The 27388-nt window shown below is 35.2% G+C and overlaps 1 protein-coding gene and 1 long non-coding RNA gene across 2 annotated transcripts in view; both read right to left on the minus strand.

The window, feature by feature from the left end:
* Positions 1-846: 846 nt before the first annotated feature.
* LOC149485381 (uncharacterized) overlaps positions 847-27388 on the minus strand; it is a 33972-nt gene continuing 7430 nt past the window's right edge. Inside the window, exons 3-4 of the long non-coding RNA XR_016316147.1 lie at positions 1216-1297; positions 847-996 (exon numbers count right to left, since the gene is read on the minus strand). This is a non-coding gene — a long non-coding RNA (uncharacterized LOC149485381). The remainder of the gene's footprint in view (positions 997-1215; positions 1298-27388) is intronic.
* LOC149485382 (uncharacterized) lies at positions 13265-15609 on the minus strand. The gene has a single exon (XM_089700139.1). The coding sequence runs from the start codon at positions 15570-15572 to the stop codon at positions 14148-14150; it is 1425 nt and encodes a 474-aa protein (XP_089556265.1). The 5' UTR covers positions 15573-15609; the 3' UTR covers positions 13265-14147.

A 27388-nucleotide genomic window follows, 5' to 3' on the forward strand; every position in this document is an offset into this window, starting at 1 on the left:
CATTTAAAAAATTAACTTAACTAAGTAGTAATCTTAATTGGCTCTTAGTTCTGTACTAATATATTAAAAATTGTTAGGTACTTATTGTAATGCTGTATGATTACAAAGAAATAAATAAATAAATAAATTATGTATGTTCCGGCTTCTTTATTTTCCTGTCGTTGTTGTAATTCAAAATCAGCATATAAATCTTTTATTGTTTTGCTGCCTTCTATGTACTCTCTTGAAGTGGAGGCCCTTAAATAATGCGATTCTATTCTGGGAATAGAATTGTTGTGGTTTTTAATGGCAATTCGTAATTGATCATCTATTTTTCTATGGTTTCTATGCTTCCCTCTTAAATCGTCTAACATCATGCTATTTTCATTGATTTTAGTCTGAATTTTCAATAATGTCATGCGGTCAGTTATATCTTAAGTTCCCTTAAAAAATGTTTTGCAGACTCTGATTTTAGTACCGTTGAGAATAAAATGATATGCTTTATTATTGTGTCTAGGTTGCACGGCATTCGTGTATTTGTATTTAGGCTCAATGTCAGTAATACACGAATTTATGTATGCTCTGTGCTTAGCTAAGTCTCCTAAATTCGAGAAATTAGTAAACATCTCATACCTGTCATCGATATTAATTTTATCAACACATTTAAGTCTGCATTTATCCATGCAAGGTTGTTTGAGGCACCGCGCTGAAACTTTCTTCTGTGATTGTGACGCATAAGATTTACCTTTATTACGCAAACGTTTAATTACGTTTTGTTTCCATTTTGAAGGGTTTCTTGTGCGCTTGCGCCCTATATTAGGAGAAGTTTCAGCCATGCCGGATTCAGATAAGCTGTTAGAGGAAAATTCATTTATTAAGTAAATAATTCATGCGTCTTGATGGTTCCGTATTAATGAAAGTCGGATCAGTATCACTCAGGTCAACATCACTTTCGTCCGTATAAAGAGGAGATATCTGATAGTTTCGAGTATCTTGCATTCTACGAGTGCGTGATTCCTGAAATAAAAAGTCACTTATAGTATACTTATTACAGTAATAAATAAATAATATAATAATCCATTTATTTCAGGCAATATTTACATTGAAAGATCTTAAATAATGTAAACAGGGCCTCTGTTTACATACCAACAATAAATACCTTATAATAAACTAACATATAATATTTGGGCGAGTTATTTATATGTATAGATTAAGAGAACATGATTTTACCAATACCTGGGATTTTATATTGAGCTGTTCTTCGGGAGGGATATTTTCGTTATTTTCATCACCGTTGTCGTTGTCATCCATGTCGTTCCTAGACATTGAAGTAGTCAGATGAGTTTCATGCTCCGAGTCCGAACTTGACGATGATCTGGATGAGGACGAGTCAGATGAAGAATTGATCAACGTATCTCAGAGACTATTTAATAGTCTCTGAGATACGTTTAGTTTTACATTAAGTACAGATGGTATGCAATTTTCAAAAATAATGCTATATTTTAGTAATACGTACAAAAAATACGAAATAAAAATCACCAAAAAGAAGTACTTCACGCGCGTAAACATATTATCTGTCATATGTCAACAGCACGCGTTTGTATAGTTTTACGTAATTTTATACACCGGACGGGTTTAAGTTTTCCTTCTTGCACTCACATAGCGTACATTATCTGACAGATCCCAGCATAATCACTTGTCACGTCGTACGCTGCGGCCAATTCATCTCGCATGTGATAAACTGGATACCGTAGGTTGACTGGAGGTGGATACTCTCCGAGAAGGTTGACTTGTCCTTCTACTCTCTCAGCAGGAGCGAGTCGAGTCATTGCGGTATAGTTTCGTATATTCCCGAGTGCGACAAATCGTCGATAATAGTCCTGTAGATCTTCACCAACGTTCCGATCGACAGTGCGGAGATTCTGCATCTCATTGCTGATTTATTTTATTTTTTAATTTTATTTAATTAGGTCATCCAACATTAGTCACAACAATACTTATAGCTAGGGTACATAATATAACAAAAAAGAAATTCCAATTGTGACAAACATTTACAGGATAACACAACATGACTTTTGAGTCAAGTCACTATGTGGTACACAAAAGCAAAAAAATAAATAATAAAAGAAACAATATTAAGATAATTCCTTTAAATACTTGCGGATCTTATTACAATTGTCGTGAAAAATATCAATAAAATTGGCATGCTCGTTGACCAGCTTACTTAATCTACAAATGGGTGAATTTCGGCCAAATACGGTCCTACCTAAGGTGTAATTTTATTACGCGGGTACCTAGTAAAAACTCTGAGATGAAATTTATTTAAGAGTTGCGGACAATCAATTTTATTCTGGAAAATTTTGGTGACAAAAATAATATCTGAAAATATAAAACGGTTTTCTAGAGATAAAATGTGAAAATGCGACAAACGCCTTTGGTAAGAGGTGAACCTTTTGCGAGATAACCTGCAAGAGAAACTCAGGTGCCATAAGAATTTCTTTTGTATACCTACGTGCTAGTCTTAAAATGTGAGTCGCGTAATGTGGTCTCCAGACAACCGAACAGTATTCAATAATGCTACGTACGAGACTGTTGTATAACATAATTTTAGTTTTGGTGTTTTGAAATCCTTTAGAGTTTCTCACAATAAAACCCAACATCTTTGAAACACGATTCGTAACATATACAAGGTGATTAATAAAAGTTAGCTTAGTGTCAAATAGCACTCCCAAGTCTTTTGTGACAGAATTTTCCTTGATTATCATATTGTTTATCTGATATTTGAAAGGAATAATTTTAGATTTTCTAGCAAAGCGGATGAAAAGGCATTTTTCAGTGTTTAATTCCATACCATTGCTAAAGCACCAGACCAGCTTATCAAGGTCTTTTTGTAGTTTCAATGCGTCCTCAAAGCAATCAATAATTCTATAGAACTTGAGGTCATCAGCACACATGAAGCAACGAGAATTTTCTAATATTTCTGGAATGTCATTAACGAAGAAATTGAAAAGAACAGGGAACAAGGTGCCAACCTTGAGGAACTCCCGAGGTAACACTGTGTGGCGAAGCATCAAACCCGTTAACAGCAACAAAAAATGTACGACCGCTTTGAAACATCGGTGAGAGTCCATATCCACATAATTTTTGCAGCAAGATGTGATGTGGAACCCTGTCAAAAGCTTTGCTTAAGTCAGCGTAAATAGTGTCGACTTGTTTATTTGAGTCCAGCTCGTTGATAATGGTTTCGGTAAACTCTGTCAAGTTGGTCATAGTAGATCTATGCTGAACAAAACCATGTTGGTGAAAAGAGAGAAATTGTTTGAAATGGTTAGAAAGAGATGGACAAATGAACGACTCAAATATCTTGGCTAAGGTGGAAAGAATTGATATGAGTCTATAATTAGTTCTTTTGATGGTTAGTTTTTTATGGAGACCTTGAAGCATAAAAACTAAAGCATGATCAGCTGTTTCTGAAGATCTGTACTGATTTTCGCCTACAAACCCCACTACTTTATCCGTCCTGGAATTGAAGATTAGACGCTTCTTCAAAGCTATTTCATCGAAGAGCAAAGCGAAAGCGCACACCCTATTTCATTTAATTTTGCAGTTTTCTTCTTCAAATGATCCATGATAGTTTGGCTGATTCCTGGCTCCAATTCTATGCTTTGAAGAAGAGATTGCAGAGTTCTGATGCTTGGTAATTCCATTAAATGTTGTAAATGTCTAAAAACGCGAGGAGATTTTTTTATATATAGCAATAACTAAGGCTTTTTCCAAAGGTGTCCACCATTTTCCCTGAGTCTTTCTGCCATGGTTGCGTATATATGCCTTTATTTCCTTCTCGCAAGAATTTAATTTTACGTTTTAACAAATGTATTCTTTTAATCAATTTTCTTTTTCGCGGTGTGACTTCTAAATCTGTAATTAAATAAATAAATTAAAATGTATATTTAGCTATCAAAATCAATCTATGGACATGAAAATATTATGTTCTATTAGCTTCAAATTTTTTAACTCTGTTCATAATTTACCTAAAATTGGCGTCAAATCGTATATTGTGGCCACTAATATTATTGTTTTGAACACACAAATTGTGATATATTTGCTAGATGACGCTATCGGCGCATGAATTAAATAAATGCCGTCACCAAATTGAGGAAATCTTCCATATAAACTTCTTGAAGATTGTCAAAAAATGATTTGACATTCGTTGGATTGAATGATGTGGCTCGTGCAATACTACACGCTTCAGCTTTTTTAATAGATAAATCAGGGTGCCTTTTTTTAAAGCCACGTAGCCAGTCCCTACCCGTCATTCCCCTTTCTTTCCAACTTATAGGGGATGCCAGTTTATTTATTTCCGCCATTTGCAAGGCGAGTTTTCTACACTCTTTGGTATTTAAACCATAAAATTTGTTAGCACAATCAAGAATATAAGACTTTAGACTTGTTTCTTGTTCCTCCGTGAATATTTTATTTACGCTATAATTTGGTTCCATCGAAGCAGACTTGTCTGTCTTGAATTTTATCACATACAGGGTGGGCCATGTATTAGTTAATATTTGAAAAAATCGTATAAAAAAACCATTTTACATATTTTAGAAATCGTTTCTTTACGAGAAAGCTAATTAGTTGTAATTTATTTTTAACCGACTTCAAAAAAAGGAGGAGATTATCAAATCGGCCGGTATGTTTTTTTTTATTTATTACACCTATTACTCCGAGGTTTCTGAACCGATTTACGTGATTCTCTTCGAAAATATAATCCCATAAAAATTTTATTCGGATAGGTCCAGTAGTTTTTATTTTATGAGCATTTTTGTCTGTATTTGTAAATGTTGCAAGTGCAAGTTTGTAGTCGGTTGTTTTTAACGCAGTTATCACTTGTTTAAAATTATTTCGTCTAAATGACCACCGTTTCGATTTTTGCACTCATCTAAGCGAGTCCTGAAGTTTTCGAATACTCTTCTGCAAAGAGACCGCGAGATCGCCGACATCTCTTCGGTGATTTTTTCTTTAAGTTGACGCAGTGTATTCGGTTTATCAATGTAGACACGACTATTTAAATAACCCCATAAAAAGAAGTCTGCTGGGGATAGATCTGGACTTCTGGGTGGCCATGGGATGTCACCTCATCTGGATATCAGCTTTTCCGGAAACATGTCTTTGACCACCGGCAAGGACTCGTTCGATGTGTGACACGTGGCTCCATCTTGTTGAAACCATGCGTTACGATTTTAGCCAGCAAATTCCAATAGCATCGGTGCTAAGAACTCGCGTAACATTTTCACATACTCGGCAGAATTAAGATGTAATGTGGATCACGTCGAACAGAAGCGGAAACTTGCTGCACGTTCTCTTCGCTCCGAGAAGTCCGCGGGCCGACGGTTTGTTTCACATTTAGTGTAGACCCCGTCCCTTCGAACTTCTTCACACATTTCTTTATTAAAGAAGCACTTGGACACTGACTTAAGTCGTGTAAACCATATTCAACGCGAAATAAGCGTCTCACAGTAGTGAGCGAAAAGTTGTTTAAATAAAACTGTTTCACGCAGTAAGCGCGTTGCGGCTCCGTGAAGTGATCCATTGCGACTAGAAGTGAGCTAGTGCCCCCCACCCGCGCTCGCGCCCCGCGCGGCAAAATTTTGCGCCGTAAGTTACATTTATGGTACGGCAGCTAGTAACGTTTAAAAAAAAGTCATTTTAGTATAGTTGGTTTTTTGATATACTGTTCTCTTGCTATTTCGGTTAGAGTCCGGGCTGTCTGGCTGGCCGCAGTGGTTGCGTTTAGTAGTGCGCATCTTATCTGCACAGGAAAATATCCTTAATTTAAAGTCATTTTTTAACGCGTAATTTTTAATCTTTTGCCTTTAGATCTATCCATATGACATAATTGCACGCCTCATAAGCGAAGCGTTGAGGTGGGTACTACCATGGACTAATAGAATCTAAAGAGGACTGATGATTGTCATACTAGAGATCGTACCCCGTAATTTCAGCTTATTGCTAGATGGCGCTCTCATTTGAGCTTATTATTTAATTTGCAGTTTTAAAAGCGCCACCTAGTGACCAATTTTAGAACTAAGGAAACAGCAAACTATCGATTTTCAATTATTACATCTAGAGGGCGTTGTTTTAAAAACTCCGGTGTTTTTGAATTATTATTTTAGTTTTTAGGGAGCATCTAAGGAAGTGAGTACCTCTATTACGATTTCGACACCCACTACAAACATTCGACATAGTGATCAGAGTAGTGTATATAATATAATTATATTATATATATTCTTTATTTTCTGTTAAAAAAATGTCTATATCTTTTTTCTTCTTAAGTATTCCCTTGTAAACAGTATTATTTATATGACCATAAAATACGGGAAAAGAAAAAAAAATGTGGATGTACAGCGATGATTTGAACCAGCATCTATCGATTTTAAAGTACGAGACTCAGTCAACACAGCTACAGGCACTTATACGTCTTACATTGAAATTTATGCTCTTATTGTTCGAGTATTTCTTTGATAAATACAGTTCATAGCAACGCGGTGGTGGAGCATCTTAAGGAAGTGAGTACCTTTAATAAGATTTCGACACCCACTACAAACATTCAACATAGTGATCAGAGTAGTGTATATTATATATATTCTTTATTTTCTGTTAAAAAAAATGTCTTTTCTTTTTTCTTCTTAAGTATTCTCTTGTAAACAGTATTATTTATATGACCCTTAAAATACGGGAAAAGAAAAAAAAATGTGGATGAACAGCGATGATTTGAACCAGCATCTATCGATTTTAAAGTACGAGACTCAGTCAACACAGCTACCGGCACTTATACGTCTTATATTGAAAGGAGATTGCCCAAGTGACTATGGCACTTGGTATCGCAATCAAACTTATTGTGTCAAGATGAAATATAGCTCAATTTAAAGCTTGATGTTAGTACTTTTAGAAACGATTAAAGTTTTTATGTAAATAAGCCGCAGTTCACGACAATAAAAATAAAACAATAGTTTTATTCAACGCTTCAAAAAAATACTTTATCGAGTTTATACTAACGATGAACGTTAAGTTTTACATTTATTACATAGGTAATATTTTAATTTACAAGACAAATGTGAAAAGTAAATCGTAATAAACATTATAATTCAAAATAAATAACGTCGAACAATGCGTCGAACACATTCATTCAACTATGACATATGACGCAGGACGCTTGCAAGAGAGATAGATATAATGTGTCAAAACAGAAACTTTTACTTTTATTTCTATTTATTCGGTATAATTACGACTTAATAGTGATAAATATGATCATTATAAATACAAATAGGAATTAACAATATCACGAACACGTGACACAACTAGTATTTTACCGATTCCATACGTGGTCATACATGTTTCAAAAGAATAACTTTTACTATTATTTCAATTTATCCGGTATAATTAAGACTTAATATTGATACATATGATCATTATAAATACAAATAGGAATTAACAATATCACGAATACGTGGCACAACTAAAATTTTACCGATACCACCCGTGGTCATTCTCCTTTATGCTCTAATTGTTCGAGTATTTCTTTGATAAATACAGTTCATAGCAACGCGGTGGTGGAGCATCATAGAGTAACTTATATAGGATTGTGGAGCATCTTAAGGAAGAGAGTACCTTTAATAAGATTTCGACACCCACTACAAACATTCGACATAGTGATCAGAGTAGTGTATATCTTTATAATATAAAAATGAATCCCAAAATGTGTTGGTAAGCGCATAACTTGAGAACGGATTAACCGATTTCGTTAATTCTTTTTTTATAATATTCCTTGAAGTTCGAGGATGGTTCTTATGTAGAGAAAACGTGAATATGTACCACGGGCGAAGCCGGGGCGGACTGCTAGTCTTATATATAAAAATGAATCGCAAAATGTGTTGGTAAGCGCATAACTCGAGAACGGCTGAACCGATTTCGATAATTCTTTTTTTATTATATTCCTTGAAGTACGAGGATGGTTTTTATGTAGAGAAAACGTAAATATGTACCACGGGCGAAGCCGGGGCGGACCGCTAGTAATATATATTATTTAAATTCTTTATTTTCTGTTAAAAAAAATGTCTATATCTTTTTTCTTCTTAATTATTCCCTTGTAAACAGTATTATTTATATGACCATAAAATACGGGAAAGGAAAAAAAAAAGATGTACGGCAATGATTTGAACCAGCATCTATCGGTTTTTAAGTACGAGACTCATCAATACAGCTACGGGCACCTATACATCTTACGTAGAAATTTATGCTCTAATTGTTCGAGTAATTCTTTGACAAAAACAGTTCATAGCAACGTGGTCCATAGTCTTAGATCATTAAGTAATGGATGGAGTACGCTGGCAAATGTTCTAACTAAACTTTCTGCTGATTTTGGTGCGGGGAAGGTAACTCACACTATTGAAACACAATCACACATTCACAAAAATAATTTGTGTCACGAAAGTCGTAAAAATTTATGACCTTTTAAGCGACGAGTTTTTAAATTCAACTCTATCCCTAAGTTCATAAAGATTAAATTTGTATTTCATTCCAAGTTGTCTCGTGGGGAGTGCGGTTCAATATCGCGTTCTAAATTCAACTTTATAACTTAGATCATAAAGATTAAATTTGTATTTCTTTAATGCCTCAGCCCCCGGAATCACAGACACAATAGAAAATCTATTGTGTCGTGGCCCGTGGGCCGTGGTCCGATCGGGCCGCTCGGTGGTCAAGGGGCTAAAAGATAGACTCGTAAGGAATGCGGTTCATTATCGGGTTTTAAATTCAACTTTATCTCTTAGTTCATAAAGATTAAATTTGTATATTTTCTTTCCATGATAGTCTCGTGGGGCCGCATCAATGATCGAGTAAACGACTCGATTATTTGTCTTGATCATATCGCTAAACGATACATCGACGATTATTAGAAATTGCATTTAATTAGAAATGTACGTTAAAAAAATATACACAAATGAAAGGTTATTCCATCTTTTTTAATATTCGACATGTTTGAATTGCTTCTGCAAGGCTTGACAGTGCAAAACGGCATTTTTAGCGGAGCACTCGCAGACGTCCTTTCGATGTTTTAGCCTAGGAAAACGCAGAGTGTTTGTAATCGATTACGCAAGTAGTTTTTATGAAAGCATAAGATTTTTCGATTCGAATAATCTTATACCTCGACAAAAGGGGAAACACCTGCGAGTGTTATCGATTACTTAATGATCTAAGTCCATGGTGGTCACGAAGTCACTCTCGAACAGCGATGAACGAAGTGACAAAAATAGGCGGTCCATCCTAAGGAGCGCTGGTGCAGTGAACTCCCATAAATAATAATAATAAAGTTGTGCTCATTCATTTAACAATTAATATATCTTTAATTTTAAATTAAATTTATCGTATACCTAAACTCCAATACGAATATCAAATGCCTAAATACGGAATCCAATAAGAGGTTAAGAGAAATTTTCAGTCCTTCGCGAAACAAAAGATCACGTAAACATAGCGCAATCCATTTTATAGATCATCTTCATACTTGATAGTATTATTTTTTTATATTTTTATTGAAATTGATTCCAGAAGATAACTTTAAAAATTCATTTTGTTACTTTTATTAGTGATCCATTGAAATGTTACATTTTTTAGCCCTAACCTTGCATTTTTTAGAGGACGCAATTTTGTTTTTTTGATGTGTAGGGGGGGTCAGTGTGAAGCTAAAACCAAGTTTGTGGGGTCGCCACCCTTGTCCCACGGCCGCCATCTTGAAAATAGCGGTTGAAATGGTATTTACGATATATGTATCTCTTAAACTATTTAACTGATAAAAAATATCGTTAACATTATTTGTTGCAAATCGAAATATTCCAATTATTTGTAACTAGCGGTCCGCCCCGGCTTCGCCCGTGGTACATATTTACGTTTTCTCTACATAAAAACTATCCTCGTACTTCAAGGAATATAATAAAAAAAGAATTATCGAAATCGGTTCAGCCGTTCTCGAGTTATGCGCTTACCAACACATTTTGCGATTCATTTTTATATATAAAGATTTAAGATATTACTTTGTTCTCATGCTTTGAGTTAAAATTGTACCGTAAAATAGCGTTTTTTGTTAAAAATCTGTAATAGCACCCTTATTGTGGTGCTTTTTTTTTGTAATGAATTTACTACTTACGCTACTGTATTTTCTTTGTTTTAGACTTTAGTTCAATACTTAATTCTTCTTCTTCTTCTTCTTTTTAGCAAATGGCAACTCCCGATCCCAGTGAGGACGGATTCTGCCAATGTCAAGTTTTGAACGGATGGTCAGTTTAAGTTAATGCTCATGTTAAGCATACTCTGTGCTAAGGAAAAATCACGATTGAGATGGTTCAGTTTTGTTTACTCATAGATTTCTTACATGGAGCTGTATAACCTGACAAAGAACAAATATTAGTTATAGACAACACAACACATCACAAAAGCATAACATAAAATAGATATAGGTACTTGGATGGGGTTCAAAATTTTAGATTGTTAAAATTGATAAATTTTGATAGGATATTGACAAATGAGGTAGGGACAAGACAAAGTAAACACTTAAAATTAGTAGGGAGGGGAACATCTGGGGGGAGGATATCCAGAAGTGAGATACGAAGCTTTGGGCAAACAAAGAATAAATGATCGTAACTTCCCTCGTCTAAACCACACTCACAGATAGAATGATCACGGACATGAATTTTAAATAAATGGGTAGGAGTGGTATTGTGACCTAAACGGAGGCGGCAAATGGTGGAAACAGTAGGCTTGTCTATATTAGGGAAACGGAAGAACCAGGGCTTACATGGAATTGAGGGTTGAATATCTCTATAAAATTTCCCTTTAGTAGAATTTTTCCACTGACTGTTCCATGTATAATCCAAACGATCCTTAGAAAGAGAAGAGAGATCATGGGCATAATTGTAGTAATGTTCGAGAGTACCATGTTGGATGGCTGATTTAGCCAAAACGTCAGCTTTCTCATTGCCTATAATACCAGAATGGCTAGGAATGTGTACTAGATCTACTTGAAGTCCTTTCCTGAAACAGTCATAAAGTGTGGATTTAATAAGAAAGATAATAGGAAATTTAGACTTAGAACGGAAAGGGTTAGAAGTAATAGTCTGAAGGCAGCTGAGAGAGTCTGAAAAGATTACAGAATTTTGGAGATTATGAGAGTTGATAAAATTCAGAGCCTCCAGGATAGCCGTGGCTTCACCTGTGAAAACAGAGGATTGAGGGGGACATTTAAATTGTAAAATAGTGTTAGAATTATGGTGCCATACAGCAACCCCTACAGCAAGATGTTTTGCCACTTTTGATGCATCCGTGAAAAAAAGATTATAACCACGCCAGTGAGAGGCAACCATAAAATTAAAAGCAACATTAGAATCGGGAGCATATTTTTGAATACCACAACTCAAACTAAGGTTGGGGTTAAAAACTAAAGCATGAAACGGAGTTGAATATAAAGGATGGATACTAAATTGGCATGTTGGATCCGGGAGGCGATTAAATTTAATAAGGCTTTTAAGTAGGCATGGAAAATCAGATGGACGACGGAGATTATTTAAGGTGAGCATGTGAAGGAGATTACGGATTTTAGGGAGAAGGGGATGGGAAGATAATTGAATTAGCCGAAAGAAATATTTGTCTGCCAGATATTGCCGGCGGAGAGGTAAGGGAGGGTCAACACATTCCACCTGGAGGGCATTGACTGGGGTAGACTTCATAGCCCCTATAATGATTCGCAGACATTTGTATTGAATTCTATCCAATTTTACTATAGCTGTCTTATTACAAGGTTCTAATATGAACGACGCATAATCCAAATGACTCCGAATGATAGCATTATATACTAGTTTTTGACAATATGGATGTGATCCCCACCAAACACCAGATAAGGAGCGTAAAACATTGATACCCTTCTCGCACTTTTGAGAAATGTAGTTAGTGTGAGCCATACCATTCAACTTTTGGTCAAGCACCACCCCTAGAAATTTAATCTTGTTGACTACCGGGATTGAGGAGTTTTCAAGTAGTATAACTGGCTGTGGTATCAAACGTTTTTTGTGAACACAACTACATTGCTTTTGCCGGGCGATAGTGACAAGCCATGATCGTTCATCCAATTCTCCAGATAAGCTAAAGCACTGTTAAGTCTGAAGGTAATCACATCCATATTCTCTGACGAAGCATATAGCGCTATATCATCTGCGTATTGCAAAACACTACAATAAGATGGGATAGCTTTATCCAAATCCCAGGTGTAGATAGAATATAGTAATGGACTCAAAACGGAACCCTGAGGGAGTCCCTTGAATATAAGTCTAGTAGATGTATCTTTAGAAGAGCGTACCTGTATTGTCCTCAACATTAATAAGTTGAAGATGAAATGTATCATCCTCTCAGGCAAACTCAGCTGTAACATTTTCTGTCTGAGCACTGGAAGAAGAACATTATCGTACGCTGAAACTACATCCAAAAATACACCCACTAGGTACTGTTTGTTGTGAAAAGAGGAGCGTATGTCAGTGGTTAAAATACTAAGACTATCCAGCACACTTAAGCCTTTTCTAAAGCCAAATTGAGAACTAGATAGGAGGCCCCTATTTTCGACAAGCCACTCCAGGCGATTTTTAATAAGGTGTTCAGAGATTTTGGCTAAGGTAGAAGACAGTGCGATTGGTCTATAGGAATTGGGGCTAAGAGGGTCCTTGCCGGGTTTAGGAATAGGGATAATAAGCTGTGTTTTCCAAGAATCGGGAATGATAGCGTGTAAAAAGAAGATATTAATTAAATTTAGAAAATAAGATTTAGTCTGATCGCCAGATTTGCAAAGAAAAGAATATGGTATACCATCAACCCCAGGGGATGAGTCTTTTAAGCCGTCAAGAACCGTAATAAGTTCTTGCAAGGTGAAAGGGCAATCCATACTGTCGTGCGATACTACATTATGGGGAGCACAAGGAAAATGGTCAAAAGAGGGAACAAATGGTGGGGATAGTTTGTCAATAAAATCATCAATCCAAATATCTGAATTGTTGGATATTCTATTTTTATCATTTAAAGCTCCACGGAAACGCCGAATACTATTCCACATCAGTGATGGTGGTGTTTTGGGAGATAAGTTCTCACAGAATCGAATCCAGCCCTCTTTCTTCTTTTTAGATAGCAGCCGTTTAGCGCGTGCTGCAACTTTCTTATAATGAATAAAGTTCTCACTCGACATAATGGAATTATAATTTAATTCGGCTTCTTTACGCTCTTTAACCACGTTAGTACACTCATGATCCCACCAGGGAGGAGATAGCTTCTTAATAGACGATGTGGAATAGGATTTCAACGGAAAGGATTCGGAAGCAGTGGCATCGAGACAGTTGACGAAAAGGGAATAACATTCCAGACAATTCTCAAGAGATGCATTTGGGAGGTTACTTATTTTGGACTCAAGGGAGTTAGTAAATTTCTCCCAGTCAGCATTACCTAATTTAAATTTGAGCAAAGGTGGAAATGTTCTAGTGGGAACATGGACTATGCGGGAGCAGGAGATGAGAATTGGAAAATGATCACTGCCATGGGTAGAGGAAAGTGTAGAACATGAAAAGGAAGGAGCTAAAATGGAAGAACAAATAGTTAAGTCCACTACAGTGTTAGGGTTTTGTACTGGGGAGACTCTCCGTGTAGGTAGGCAATCGTTAATAATACACATATTCAGATCTTCAAAGAGGTCAACCAAAAGGTATCCAAAGGAGTCGCACATGTACGAACCCCAAGAAGTATGGTGCCCGTTAAAGTCACCCATAATAAGGATCGGAGGAGGGAGAGAGGAGATGATTAGGGAAAGCTCAGGAATAAAACTAGAATGGGGATGAGGGATATAAACACATAAGACAGAAATATTAGCAACTCTAGCTGCAACTGCATTAAAGTTACAGCCATGGTGGGGAAGTGAAATGTGTGAGAAGGAAATACTGTTATTCAAGATCAGAGCGCAGCCAGCATAACCATCAGCTCTGTCATCTCTAAGACAGGAATACCCTGGAACCCTAAAGCGAGAACCGGGCAATAACCATGTCTCTGAGATAGCAAGAACCAGAGGTTTATGATTGGTTATCAAATCGAAAATCTCATGCTTCTTGGGACGGATACTCTGAGCGTTCCATTGTAGAAACACTAGATCCATAATTAAGAATTGATGAGAAGCGGGATAATCTTTGGGCAACGTTGGACGGTAACTGGTGGGGGTAAGAAAGTAAAGTTTCTATAAATGACAAACACATATTAAGAAGATGTTCATCAAAAGGAGGAGAAGAGCCTGTATTAGGGAAAGCACAACCATTGGAAAGGGAGGAGGAGGGTTCACGGATGATGGATTGATGTACAGCTTTATCATAAGACTTACCAAGAGGGGCGCGGGAACGTGGGGTCTGAGTGACAGTTTTTCTATATGAAATATTAGGAGTTGATTGGATAGGAGGGTTAAATTGGGAAGAGGGGAGGCTTTGGGAGTTCACAGATAGTGTATTCTGAATCTGGGTATTCTCAGCGTAGGACCTACGTGTTGATGGGATGACTTTAGAAGCCTCCTCAAATGATATCCCTTCGGATGCCATTAATTGCTTAATGGCCTTTTGTCTGGATTGCTCAGGGCATTTCTTATCGGTTGCATAATGCTTACCAGTACAGTGAAGGCATGTTGCATTAGATTCTAGAGTTGGACAAGAGTCACCCAAGTGGGCCTGTGAACATTTGAAACAGCGTTCCTTGGAGCGGCATTGATCGCGTACATGTCCAAACCGACAGCATTTATAGCATTGAACTGTAGGGTATTGGTATACCTCTACTGGCATGGAATTAAAAAGGCAGTAAATTCTGTCTGGGCGAACTTGGCCCTGAAAGGTCAAAACAACGGTTTGAGATGGTGACCATGAAGTAACACCATCTATTCTAATTTTTTTATTAAGCCGTCTGGCTTTCAATATTTTGCCTCTTCCACCTGGGAAATCCACATGGCTGATAAATTCTTCCATAGACCACTCCGTAGGGACACCTTTGACAATGCCCATACGAGTGATGTGAAAAGTTGGAATGGAGGCTTGGTAATTTGAATCTTTAAGAGGGGGGAAATTTATAAAATCATTTGCGTCACAAGCGGTATTGAATTGTACAGAAATTTTATTTCGCCCAATAGCTTTAACTCCATCTTTAGCTATATTAGCTACACGATTATTGTACAAGAATGAACCAAATTTAATCGGCCTAATAGTTAGACCCGCCGCAGGATCGGCCTCTGTACGGGACACATAAACAATAAACGGACCACTGTCATTGTCGGAATATGTAATGGGATTAGATAAAATGGGATCAACATATAAACTTTGAGAGGATGCGATCGCGTAGTTAGTAGCTGTTACGTGTCTTTTAGACGGGATAATATCTGTATCAGCAACGGATGGCTCTGACCGCTGTCTTTTATTACTTGTGTGCTCCGCTTCCATCACCTCACCCTGGATGTCAGGAGGTTTACCAGGGTCGGGAGGATCAGGATTCATGATGGGTGAGGAAAGTTAGTAAATAAACGCTTACCCCAATATATATATAGAGACAATCACAGATTTGGTTATCACTACCAGTTTACACTAAAAAAGAGTGTTCTCAACAATTTAATTAACAAAAATCTCAATGGCACGTGTTTTCTCCGACACAACAAAGATCGAAAAAACTACCCAATACTTAATTAAACACCCATACAATTTTGTCACGAGTCGCCTCTGGTCAAACTAACCGTTATTAGTGTTACGTTTACTCAAAATACAAAAATGAAGAAAGTATTATTTTACGCTTATTAAATCTTTAAAACTAAAACAAAATGATGTGGAGGTAGGGAGGTGGATTTCCTCAATCGAAAAAGGGAGAGACTAGTCTACTCGACCGGCCGGCCGTAAAGGCCCCGATTATTAATGGCGGAAAGTTGTATATATGCTCTGTAACGAAAACATTTCGCTTGCGCGATTCAGAGCAAAAAATAACATTTAAATAAAAATATTTTTTTGCGTATTATATTTTACGTATTATATTTTCCGTTATAGTTTACGTTTTTTGCGTATTATATTTTACGTCAAGATACTATTTGGCACATTGATTTTTTTTTGTAGCGACATCTCTTAGCTTCATTAAACCGACTTAATGCTCTAAGGCGACATCTAGTTCTTAAACGTATAAAAAAGCTTATAAAAATGCCAAATGCTACTGTGAGTGACATCTATCGACAAAATTGGGAACTGAGAAACGAGTTACGTTTTTTACTATGGCGATTGTAAGTCTTCTTGAGTGTATTAGTCTATGGTACTACTGTCACTTCGCGCAAAACATCTGATTTTTCAAACTTAAAATGTCTTTATGTATCATACATTGCACTTGTAAGATAATACATACACACACATATTAAGAAAAAACACTATTTTTAACGTTCATGATATTTTTGATGTCATTTTTGTTATTTAAACTAGTTAAAAAACAGTTTAAAAAAGTTCTGTCTTGGACGTCCGTGTGTCTGTATGTGCGGATCCTTTTTCTTGTTAACACGATAGCGACCGAAATACTTTACTAATCGAGTCTTTTTTTTTCTCTTACGCTTGAATATGCTCAGGAATAGAACCCTTTCATTTTTCAGGGTCTGATTCGATGTGGTTTAATTGTTATTAAATAAACAAAAATAATAATTAATAAATATTTATTAAAAAAAAAAAATTATGAGGCGTGCACTTTTGGATTTTCCAAATTATTTTTTTATTGCAAGACGTTTTTTTCGTTGTTAAATAGGTGCCATGCGCAATTTTTTATTTCGTTTTTATAAAAAATTCAAATTATTTTAGAATGTCTGTAATTTTCATATTATGTTCTTCAAACATAATATAATTTAAAATTAATTAGCCAGACGCTAATTCGATTGTTAAGTATTAAATATGTACAAATAAAAAACGTAGTGAAAGTAGGTAAGCATAACAATTTGATGATTGTGTATATGGAGAGATAGTTTAAAGTGCAAGAGAGATAGAAAGGGTCGGCCGTGAAAATTAAATAACAATAAACAATAACTTTTTTTTCGTAAATATAAGAGGCATAGAAATTGAATTGTTCCTACTCTAGGATTCCCTGTGTTGTGGGAACAAGTACCTTCCATGGTACATTTTATTCCTTAGGCTAAAAAATAAACTATGTATGTATTAGGGTACATCAACAATCTTCTATAAAAAACAATTTTTTTTATTACTTAAGAGCGCATATTCAATTTTACGCAAGTCAAAAACTCCGCGATCTATTACGATAGATCGCGGCTTGCGCTATCCTTTTACTATGAACAGCATAGGTCCACAGGAGAGCGCCGAGCAACATGTCCATTGTCCTCTCTCTGGAAAGGCTCGCTGCCGACTGATTTTAATCGGGTCGCGCGCAGTGTTTTATAGTACTTTAAAAAAATTTTTAGAAAAATAATAGGGGTACCTTAGTTGATTTTTTAAATTTAATCTTATAAGTAAGACATTCTTTTATTGCAATATGTATAAATTATATTCAATAAAGTCAAATATCTTGGTGAAAATAATCATTTTGTCGACTATAATTTCTAAAAAAATTCACATTGTTCGGATTTTAATTTCGTAAGTTAGGAGTCCAAAATAAAAAAATCTTTTAACTAACTATTTTAATAAGGAATTTTGCAGTTAGTTAAAAATAATTGTGTGTTAGATCTGTCAGCAATTTCAGATATTTTTAGCTTCGAAATTGACACTAAAAGTGAAATCAAGTAATCATCGGCTCAGTTATCTTGATGGTATTCAGAAATACTGTATTAATTGAAAAAAACTCTTAACTAACTACATAGACAATAAAATTTCCTAAAATTATTAGTAATTCATATGTTTGTAAGATAAGTGGTTGATGGACAATCTGGTTTGAAAAATCACATATTTGAGCCAAACAGCGCACGGACCGCGTACACGGCCTTAACTAGCGACCCGCCCTGGCTTCGCACGGGTTCGCAATGCTGATACTAAAATATACACTACAGAAAACTGTGAACGTTGTTTAAAAAAACATAGCGGCCCGCTCCGGCTTCGCACAGGTATCTATACATACTAATATTATAAAGCTGAAGAGTTTGTTTGTTTGTTTGTTTGAACGCACTAATCTCGGGAACTACTGGTCCGATTTGAAAATTTCTTTCGGTGTTAGATAGCCCATTTATCGAGGAAGGTTATAGGCCATATTTCATCACGCTACGGGCAACAGGAGTGGATCCACGGGGGTGAAACCGCGCGGAGCAGCTAGTAAAATATATAGCCGGGCGACCGGCCGGTACCGCCACGTTACGTCCCGCAATTTTTCAAACTCAAACTCAAACATTTATTTATTCAATTAGACTTCTTATAGAACTTTTATAACACTTTCGAAACGTCATTACATATTTTAAAATTTACCACCGATTCCGAAAGCAGTATCTACGGAGAAGAACCGGCAAGAAACTCCATATATATCCATACTCCTCCATATCCATAAATCTGTAATATCTTCGAAAATATTCACTTAAATCATACGGTGTAAAGGGCCATATAGATCTATATTAAATGAACAATGTATTCAAGGTATTTTATTGATTAAGGATTAATGCTGTATTGGTTAAAATCGCTTCGAAGTTCGAAAATTAGCTATTATTTGTCGTAAAAAGTAAATGACAAAAAAAAGTTATTGTGGGTTATCCATAAGAGATAGACATATTATACCATCACGGACTTTTCTGTAGATCTTTTCAATGTGTACAATACTTAGTACATTATTTTGATAAAACTCGTAGGGCCTGCGTTTCAGCCTGCGTCTGCAATGTAAGCGGAAAAAATGTAGTTATTTACGACATCACATTAGAAACCTCAAAAATAACAGTACTTCTCCACTATTTAATGGATGTTATTATACATATAAACCTTCCTCTTGAATAACTCTATCTGTTAAAAAAAACCGCATCAAAATCCGTTGCGTAGTTTTAAAGATTTAAGCGTACAAAGGGACATAGGGACAGAGAAAGCGACTTTGTTTTATACTATGTGTAGTGATGATGATGATAGCAATTATGTATGTATAAATCTTGTGTCACAATGTTTGTCCTCAATGGACTCCTAAACCACTTAACCGATTATAATAAAATTCGCATACCATGTGCAGTTCGATCCAACTTGAGAGATAGGATAGTTTAAACATGTAGGTACCACGGGCGAAGTCGAGGCGGACCGCTAGTATACCTAGGTATATAAATTCATGCTAACTACTTTTTAGTTAAATTCAATACAAACTTAAACATGCGAGTGTGTGTGTTGTGTGTGTGTATGTGTGTACATCAATATTGAAACTAATTTTTTAGTTGTCTCAAGCTTCCAATTTCAAAAACTCTTCAGTCTGAATGAACCGTAACTTTAATTTATTTTTCACTTTCATGTTTTTTTTTTTCATTTTAACTTTTATTTATAAGAACAAGTGTAAATAATATTGTATTCTTGCAATTATTTCCTGTCGCATAATTAAAATACACTAGCTGATGAGCTGCATGCTTCATTACTTTTATTTATTTATACACATTATTTAATACTTAACAATCGAATTAGCGTCTGGCTAATTAATTTTAGATTATATTATGTTTGAAGAACATAATATATAAATTACAGACATACTTACTAAAATAATTTGAATTTTTTATAAAAGCGAAATAAAAAATTGCGTCTGGCACCTATTTAACAACGAAAAAAACGTCTTGCAATAAAAAAATTATGTCCGATGGATCTATCTAAAGGCAAAAGATTAAAAATTACGCGTTAAAAAATGCAGATAAGCGCTGATCGGCGCCGACAAGTTCCAACAAGTTTCAAGAAACTTGATGGCGCCGATCAGCGCTTATCGGCGCATGTTCATATACTTTCCTGCGCGGGTTACCAGCGCCGATAAGCGCTTATAAGCGCTTATAAGTTTCAAGCTTTCTTTCTGAATACGCCCTAACGCACTGGAAGATATAACACACAATAACACATACATACACGGATATTGTTCACTTGGATGGAAACAGATCAAGTAAAATCCATTTTAAGATATGAATTATTTATTTTACGAATTTAAAATAATCAAAATTGGTGGCACATGCTGAGCCGGGCCTTTTTTTTTTGCTTGAATCTCAGTCTCCAAAGACCGACGAGTAGATACACTAGGTTTAACACCCATTTTACAAAGTGTCACACCAACTTCCAAGCGAAAGTCTGCCGACGATAATGGCTTGATGGGGTGGTTTTTGACCTTAGTAACCCTTTTGTACAGAAGCCACGAATTTACCATCGTAAGATCCAGGTGATGATAAAACAGACGCATTGGCCATCTTTTACTTCGCAAACGAATCTTATAGATACCCTATGGGGCTGTCAAGGAGGTCGACGCCACCCATATGGCGATTGTACTCTCCTACCACATTGGGACGTTTTATATACACGTGCCTTGAATTTTGTTTATCCCATCTACGAACTTCAGTTTCAGGCTTTTGTCGAGCGAATGTGGAACGAATGTGGAAGCCAAGTTTACGATTTTGTTGTCCTTCCATGCGACAGTTGAGACATCAATCCCGTTGATGTCAGCTACGTACTTTTCTGAATAGCCTCTTTCCTTTTTCATTATTACTTTTTCTGCTGACAACTTACAATCTGGTATTCTATTTCTTCTAATAGTTCCCAAGCTAAGAATGCCAAAGCCCGCAGAGATTTCCAAGTTGGCAGCAAATTCCTGCATAAAAACGTCAGTGGGCACTCCTCTCACAATGCCCATTCGTGAATAATTGTATAATTGCGCTAAGGTTATGCTGTGCCAATATTGGATGACCAATAAATACATTGGCATCTTCACCACTTAAGAATTCGATAGCCACCCTATTGCGGCCGATTTTCTTAATGCCATCTCTGCAAATATTTTTGATGCCATTTCTAACAAGTAGTTGACCGATTTTGATGGCACGGATCGAGGTGCCATTGTGCGGGGGTCATTTTCTATCATACTGCAATGAACAATGTATAGTCCCGAGTCAGTTACAGAATACTGTCGAATAGGGCCTTCTAGAAGCGGATGCTTATAAACGGTATCTATGGAAATAGAGTTAGGACAATCGATTAGCGAAGATTTCTTTGTTTTGCTTCTAATATCATCACCAACATCCTGGTCAAGATGACGTTTTGGCCTTGGACGGGGCACATTATCGCTCATAGTCTCAGGAGGGGGAGGGGGATCAGGTGGATCAGGAGGTGATACCTCCATGACTTAAATAATATCTACTAGAAATTAAAACAAACCTCGCACAAACCGTCACCAACACACAAATATCAGGTTTGATAGACTAAATATAGTAAAAATCAAAATTAAACTAAATATGAAAATATAAACACTCTAGACACAAAGCACGTGTATACAAACGGGTTGCACTCCGGGAGTGCCGGCAGAAGTGAAAACTTGATTATTAACGTTCAGCATGTTTGATATTTTGGAATGGTATCCGTCTTACGCATGGAATATAAGGGCTAAAAAAAAAATCCCTCTTACGCTTTTTCGATCAGGCCACGTGTCCTGACGCGAGTTTAAGATTTTATACCCAACGCCGCTAAAGAAGTTTTCACTTCAAAAACCCCCATACGTAGTAATATTATCTCAATGCAAAAATGAAATTGATTTGAAATTTAACCTGTAAATGTCAGTGATGGTTTCTTTTTAACTTTTTATAAATTCATACATACGAAGGCGCATTTTTATTCCTACGTATGTATGACGTCATCATCACATTTATCGTTTTTATTTAATTTCCCTTAAAATATGTGATAAAAAATTGAAATAATTTTTTTCTGTAATCGCAAGAGCAAAATAAAGAAACGGTTTTTTTCTTTCATGGCCTTATAAAAAATGAAATGTTGTCAATTAAAGAAGGTACTATTCATAAAAGAAACAAAACAAAAATATTAACATATGTGTTTATAAATCAACAATTATTACCAGTGGCGTGCATTCCATAAAGACATAAAGACACTGCCTACCCTACCATTTACCAAACTCTGATCAATATTTTATATGCATAAATGAAATTCACAGCGTCATTAAATTTTATTAATTGCGCAATGTAGTTATGAAATAAAAATATATTTCAAATATATTTTAGATCCATCTATCGGTATTTTGGTAGCATTATTATCTAATTTCTTTAACACCGGCTCGGCTCAAGTCACTATTCATGCGCTGCACTAGCGCCGCCACAGGAACCAGTACGTCACGGGACGGCAAAGACACAAACTATCCGTGTCTAAGTTTTTATATGTGTGCTCTGCGTGTCTACGCAAATTTTATATGTGTGCGTGCCTATAAACACGGCACACTGATGTAATAAAACCATGCACACAAACACACAAGGTAGGCAGTGTCTTTTTACGAAGATATACGAATTAGGTACGAACCGAATTCGGAACTACATCGAAAGTCGAAACTGAAGTTGAATATGCGACCAATTTAAGAAGTGTGATAATGTCTCAGGATAATGTATACAATTTTGTAGCGGTAAAGACCATCTGCAAATAGTATCATTATTCTTTTGTTTTGTTTTGGAAATAATTAGTAATAACAATAAACAAACGTTTACTTTGAGGTTAAATTTGTTTTTTGAGAAAATTAATAATGTTTACTACGACAATTTGCAAGTGAAGTGTTTTGAGAGTAACTAAATAGATTATGTATATCATCAGTGTATTTTGTAAGATAATAAGGCATACCTAATTTAACGAAAAATTCTTATTTTTGTTTTAAGAATAAACTTTTATCAAACAGAGAGTGATAGGAAAAAGGCCGATCTATAAATGGATCTATACCGGAATTTGTAATACACAAAGGTAAAGTTAATCATTAATTACATAATATTATAGAATACTAGTTAGGATATCATACCTACTTTGACAATTATTTTATAGATAATATTATGACCTATGTTCGTGATATGTTTTCCATTATTTTGCGGAAATACTATATATCTCCAATCAAATATCAGTACTGCAATATGAAATATTAGTTTTTATGACTTATTATCATTGCAATATTTCTGCCTACCCTGTCCAAAAACTTTGTGCACGCCCCTGATTATTACAAGTACTTTCAAATACCGAAATCTATTCAAACATCAAAAAAAAACGTAATCGTCTTCGCTAATTAAATACTCTTTGGGAGTATTCAGAGAGAAAGCTTGAAACTTATAAGCGCTTATCGGCGCTTGTCATGTTCATATATTTTCCTGCGCGGGTTGACAGCACTGACAGGAAAATATATGAACATGACAAGCGCCGATAAGCGCTTATAAGTTTCAAGCTTTCTTTCTGAATACGCCCTTTGGGTTTTTCAATATTTTGTGTCAATACAATTTTTTTTACTATTGATTCTGACGTGACGATGTCTCGGTTTATTTTTTTTGTAACAACAAAACGGAGCCGTGCCTTTTTTTGTGTTTTTAAAAATAGTACTGTAAAGTAAGTTTCTTGACCTGCAATATTTATGTTTTCTACGAAACCAATAAAATATTTCCAGGAGCTCCTTTCGAAGTACCTTACCAGGCGTACACTGTCATTTATTTGTAATTCCATATTATTATCGTCATCATAAGTTATATCCTTAACATTACTCTATATTCAAATCATTACCTTTACTCATATATTTTGATGTTTTATTGAAGTGAAAACTTCTTTAGCGGCGTTGGCACTTTTTCTGTAATGGGTATAGGGTCATTGCGCTGGTTTTCGTCCAGTTATGGGAGTTGCCAACTTTGTGATGCGAAATAAATATTTTGGAGCACCCTTCCTTAAACATATAATATTTTTATTTAGTCCTTATATAGTCTTCTTTAAGATAATATTAAGTGAAAATAAATCATTTTGACGTGTATCTTTTTTGCACGCCTCATAAGCGAAGCGTTGAGGTGGGTACTACTGTCACTTCGCGCAAAACATCTGATTTTTCAAACTTAAAATGTCTTTATGTATCATACATTGCACTTGTAAGATAATACATACACACACATATTAAGAAAAAACACTATTTTTAACGTTCATGATATTTTTGATGTCATTTTTGTTATTTAAACTAGTTAAAAAACAGTTTAAAAAAGTTCTGTCTTGGACGTCCGTGTGTCTGTATGTGCGGATCCTTTTTCTTGTTAACACGATAGCGACCGAAATACTTTACTAATCGAGTCTTTTTTTTTCTCTTACGCTTGAGTATGCTCAGGAATAGAACCCTTTCATTTTTCAGGGTCTGATTCGATGTGGTTTAATTGTTATTAAATAAACAAAAATCATAATTAATAAATATTTAATAAAAAAAAATTATGAGGCGTGCACTTTTGGATTTTCCAAATTATATTTAAATTATTTTCTGCAAAAGTAGGGTAAATGCTAGTTTTCGTCCAAAAAAACTGGTTTTCGTCCTAGTGTAAGCTAGTTTTCGACCACCGTGTAGAAAAAGGAGGGTAGGTCAACTATTAAGTTAAAAACCAATTACAGGTAAATATATACTTTTATTTAATCAACATAACAATTTCTCACTACCTTACAGGTTTAGTTTTACTAATAATAAACAATATAACTAGTCAACACTGAGATCTATGTAGCACTTGGCAGTCTTTATATGCGTTAGTGATGACTGTGGTGATGACTGATTAATCATTCGTAATAAAGAAAGGAATGCGTTACTTACAATGTAAATGAATAAAGTAATAATTATAGGACTGAGAAATTACATCAAAAAACAGAAATATTCATTCTAATACTTTGTTTATCAAATGAAACGTACCGGTAAAACCTGCTAGCTTTGCCAACGGTTGCAGACTTTGCCATAGCCAACTTCTGAGGGAAAAAGTGTAGTCACATCTTAATATCAGTTTTTTGTCATGTATGCATGCCTTTATAGTAAAATTTATGAGTTAAATGGCAAAACCGAATGAGATGTGGCAGCCCAGCTTGTTTTTGAGATGTAATTTTCGGCGGTTACTTTTTTCGAATTTTGGCGGTATGAAACTTAGTGCTCCGGAACTTTTACAAAAACAAACGGGAAAAGCATTGCCTACGTAAGTATTGTTTTGATATTATGTTAACATAATGTTCTTTAGCTAAATAAAAGCTGATTTACTGTGCTACAAGCTACCTTTACTTCGCAATTGGTATTGGTAAATTCAACAACCCCAATCACAACGTCTGTGATGGTGACTTTGCCATGTTTTGTTGGAGGTTAGGGCTGCCACAAAATTTCTGATGAATATTTTATCAAGTTTAAAATAACAACAATTTTTATATTCAATCAAGATCATATAAATAAGAATTTGTCATTGTTTAAATCTTTTAGGAATGTCGTGTAATGTGTGATATTAAAAAAAAAGTTAGTTAGTTTAATGAATACTATTTTTTTTTGTTTTATTATGTAAAACAATTCAAAGTTAAGAAACTAACTAGAAGTAATTGATTATGTTTTTTTTTACTTTTACTAAATTGTTCCTACTACGAAAACATTTTTATTTGACAACCCTAACCCTAACTTCTTCTTATATAGGAAATATTTTGGAAAGGTTGGTGAATTTGCCACCTTCTTAGAGAGTTAAATTACCAGTGCTAAATAATATAAAGTTTTTACTTTATTTTACGGGATATAGGAAGAGTGCAAATATATTACTTTTTAACCTCATAAACTCCAAAAATTTCATTTTTTCTTTCATATGGCAAATTTACCAGAAGTGACAGCTAACTTTGCCATAATTGTTTTTATGCTTAAAATATTATAATTTACAAAAATGAAATAGATATTTAGTAATAATGTAAATTTTCATGAAATTTACTACGTCTAGGTGCAGGTTACTCATTACGTTTTCATACAATTATATTTTTTTAAAGCGAATCAAACTTTTTAACACATGAAAAAGTGGCAAAGTAAGCAGGTTTCACGGTACTATATTAAACACAGCAATAATAATACGTTTTAGCTACTAAAATAAACTATACTATACCTTACTGAACTATGCATTATTGTCTTACTGATGCCTTTATTAAAGATTCTTCAGTGTACGTAGCGTTTTTTTTTCTAGCTTTCTTAGACTCCTTCAAGGCCATCTAAAAACAATAAGATCTTTCTTAGGATACGTTGAGTAAGTAGAATAAAAAAATATTGCATTGGCAAAACAGACCTAGAATAAAAGATGATACTCAAGTGAATGATAATCAAGAAAAATACAGTGTATTATGTCTGACCTACCCCCATTTATGCCACAAATAATTGACTCTACTTCACATAAGGAGAATGATACATGACTGAATGAATGACAATATTAGGTACCTACAACACTCTGGCCCTCACCAATTATTTATAAGGAAGATACTGAATAGAAAACTTTTCAATACGTAAAAAAGACGAAAAGTACTGCAAAAGAATAGCCATTTTTAATTTTTGTCCACTCCAATACTCATTCATGGACGAAAACTAAAACGTTTAAAGCTAAATTTAGTTTTCGTCCACTTCTTTAAATATTTTTTTATTTTGGCAGCACTGACAAAGCAGTGGACGGAAACCAAAAAATCTAAACTAATAGCAATAAAGATCACTTCGGGAGAAACTATTCAGTATTTTAAAGGTCCGATACAGTAAAAAGAACCTAACAAATATTCACGTAGCTGTTTGAGTTTTCGTCCACTTGGACGAAAACCAAATATTTTGAGAATTTGGTAACCTAGTATCCGTCCACTTAATTTTTCGAAGAGTATTATAAAAAAAGTATGATAAACACTTCTAATTGCGTTTAATAGGCTTATAACTAAACATACGTACCAAAAACATTACGTTAACTAGCTAAAACAGTGATTTAACTTACCATGAACTTTTCTCGCCGGCAAATTTTTCTCTCGCGCGATGACATCTGCAGGGCACGGATGGGAAGCGGCCACTTTTACGTTAATTTTTTGAACTCTCTTCTTGTCAAATCAAATTTTGATGTTGATAGAACTGTTGCTTACACATTAAGGACCGTAAAAAGTGCAAACTTGCGCGGGAAGGTAGGTTTGTATTCAAGTTTTACGCACGTGATTGTCGCAGGTCAGTCAAATGGACGAAAACCGAAACTGGACGGCAAACCAGCGCAATTACCCTAAAATCTTAAACTCGCGTCAGAACACGTGACCTGATCGAAAAAGCGTAAGACGGATGGAAAGTAGACAGCTATCCCTCTACTACGCACGTTTTCACTTCTGCCGGCACTCCCGGAGTGCAACCCGTCTTTTTTAATATTTTC

Source organism: Colias philodice, chromosome 10 (genome assembly GCF_061535455.1).
Source record: "Colias philodice isolate Cphi_HAF_F1 chromosome 10, ilColPhil1 Martin Lab GWU primary, whole genome shotgun sequence".
NCBI classification, from domain to species: Eukaryota; Metazoa; Arthropoda; class Insecta; order Lepidoptera; family Pieridae; genus Colias; species Colias philodice.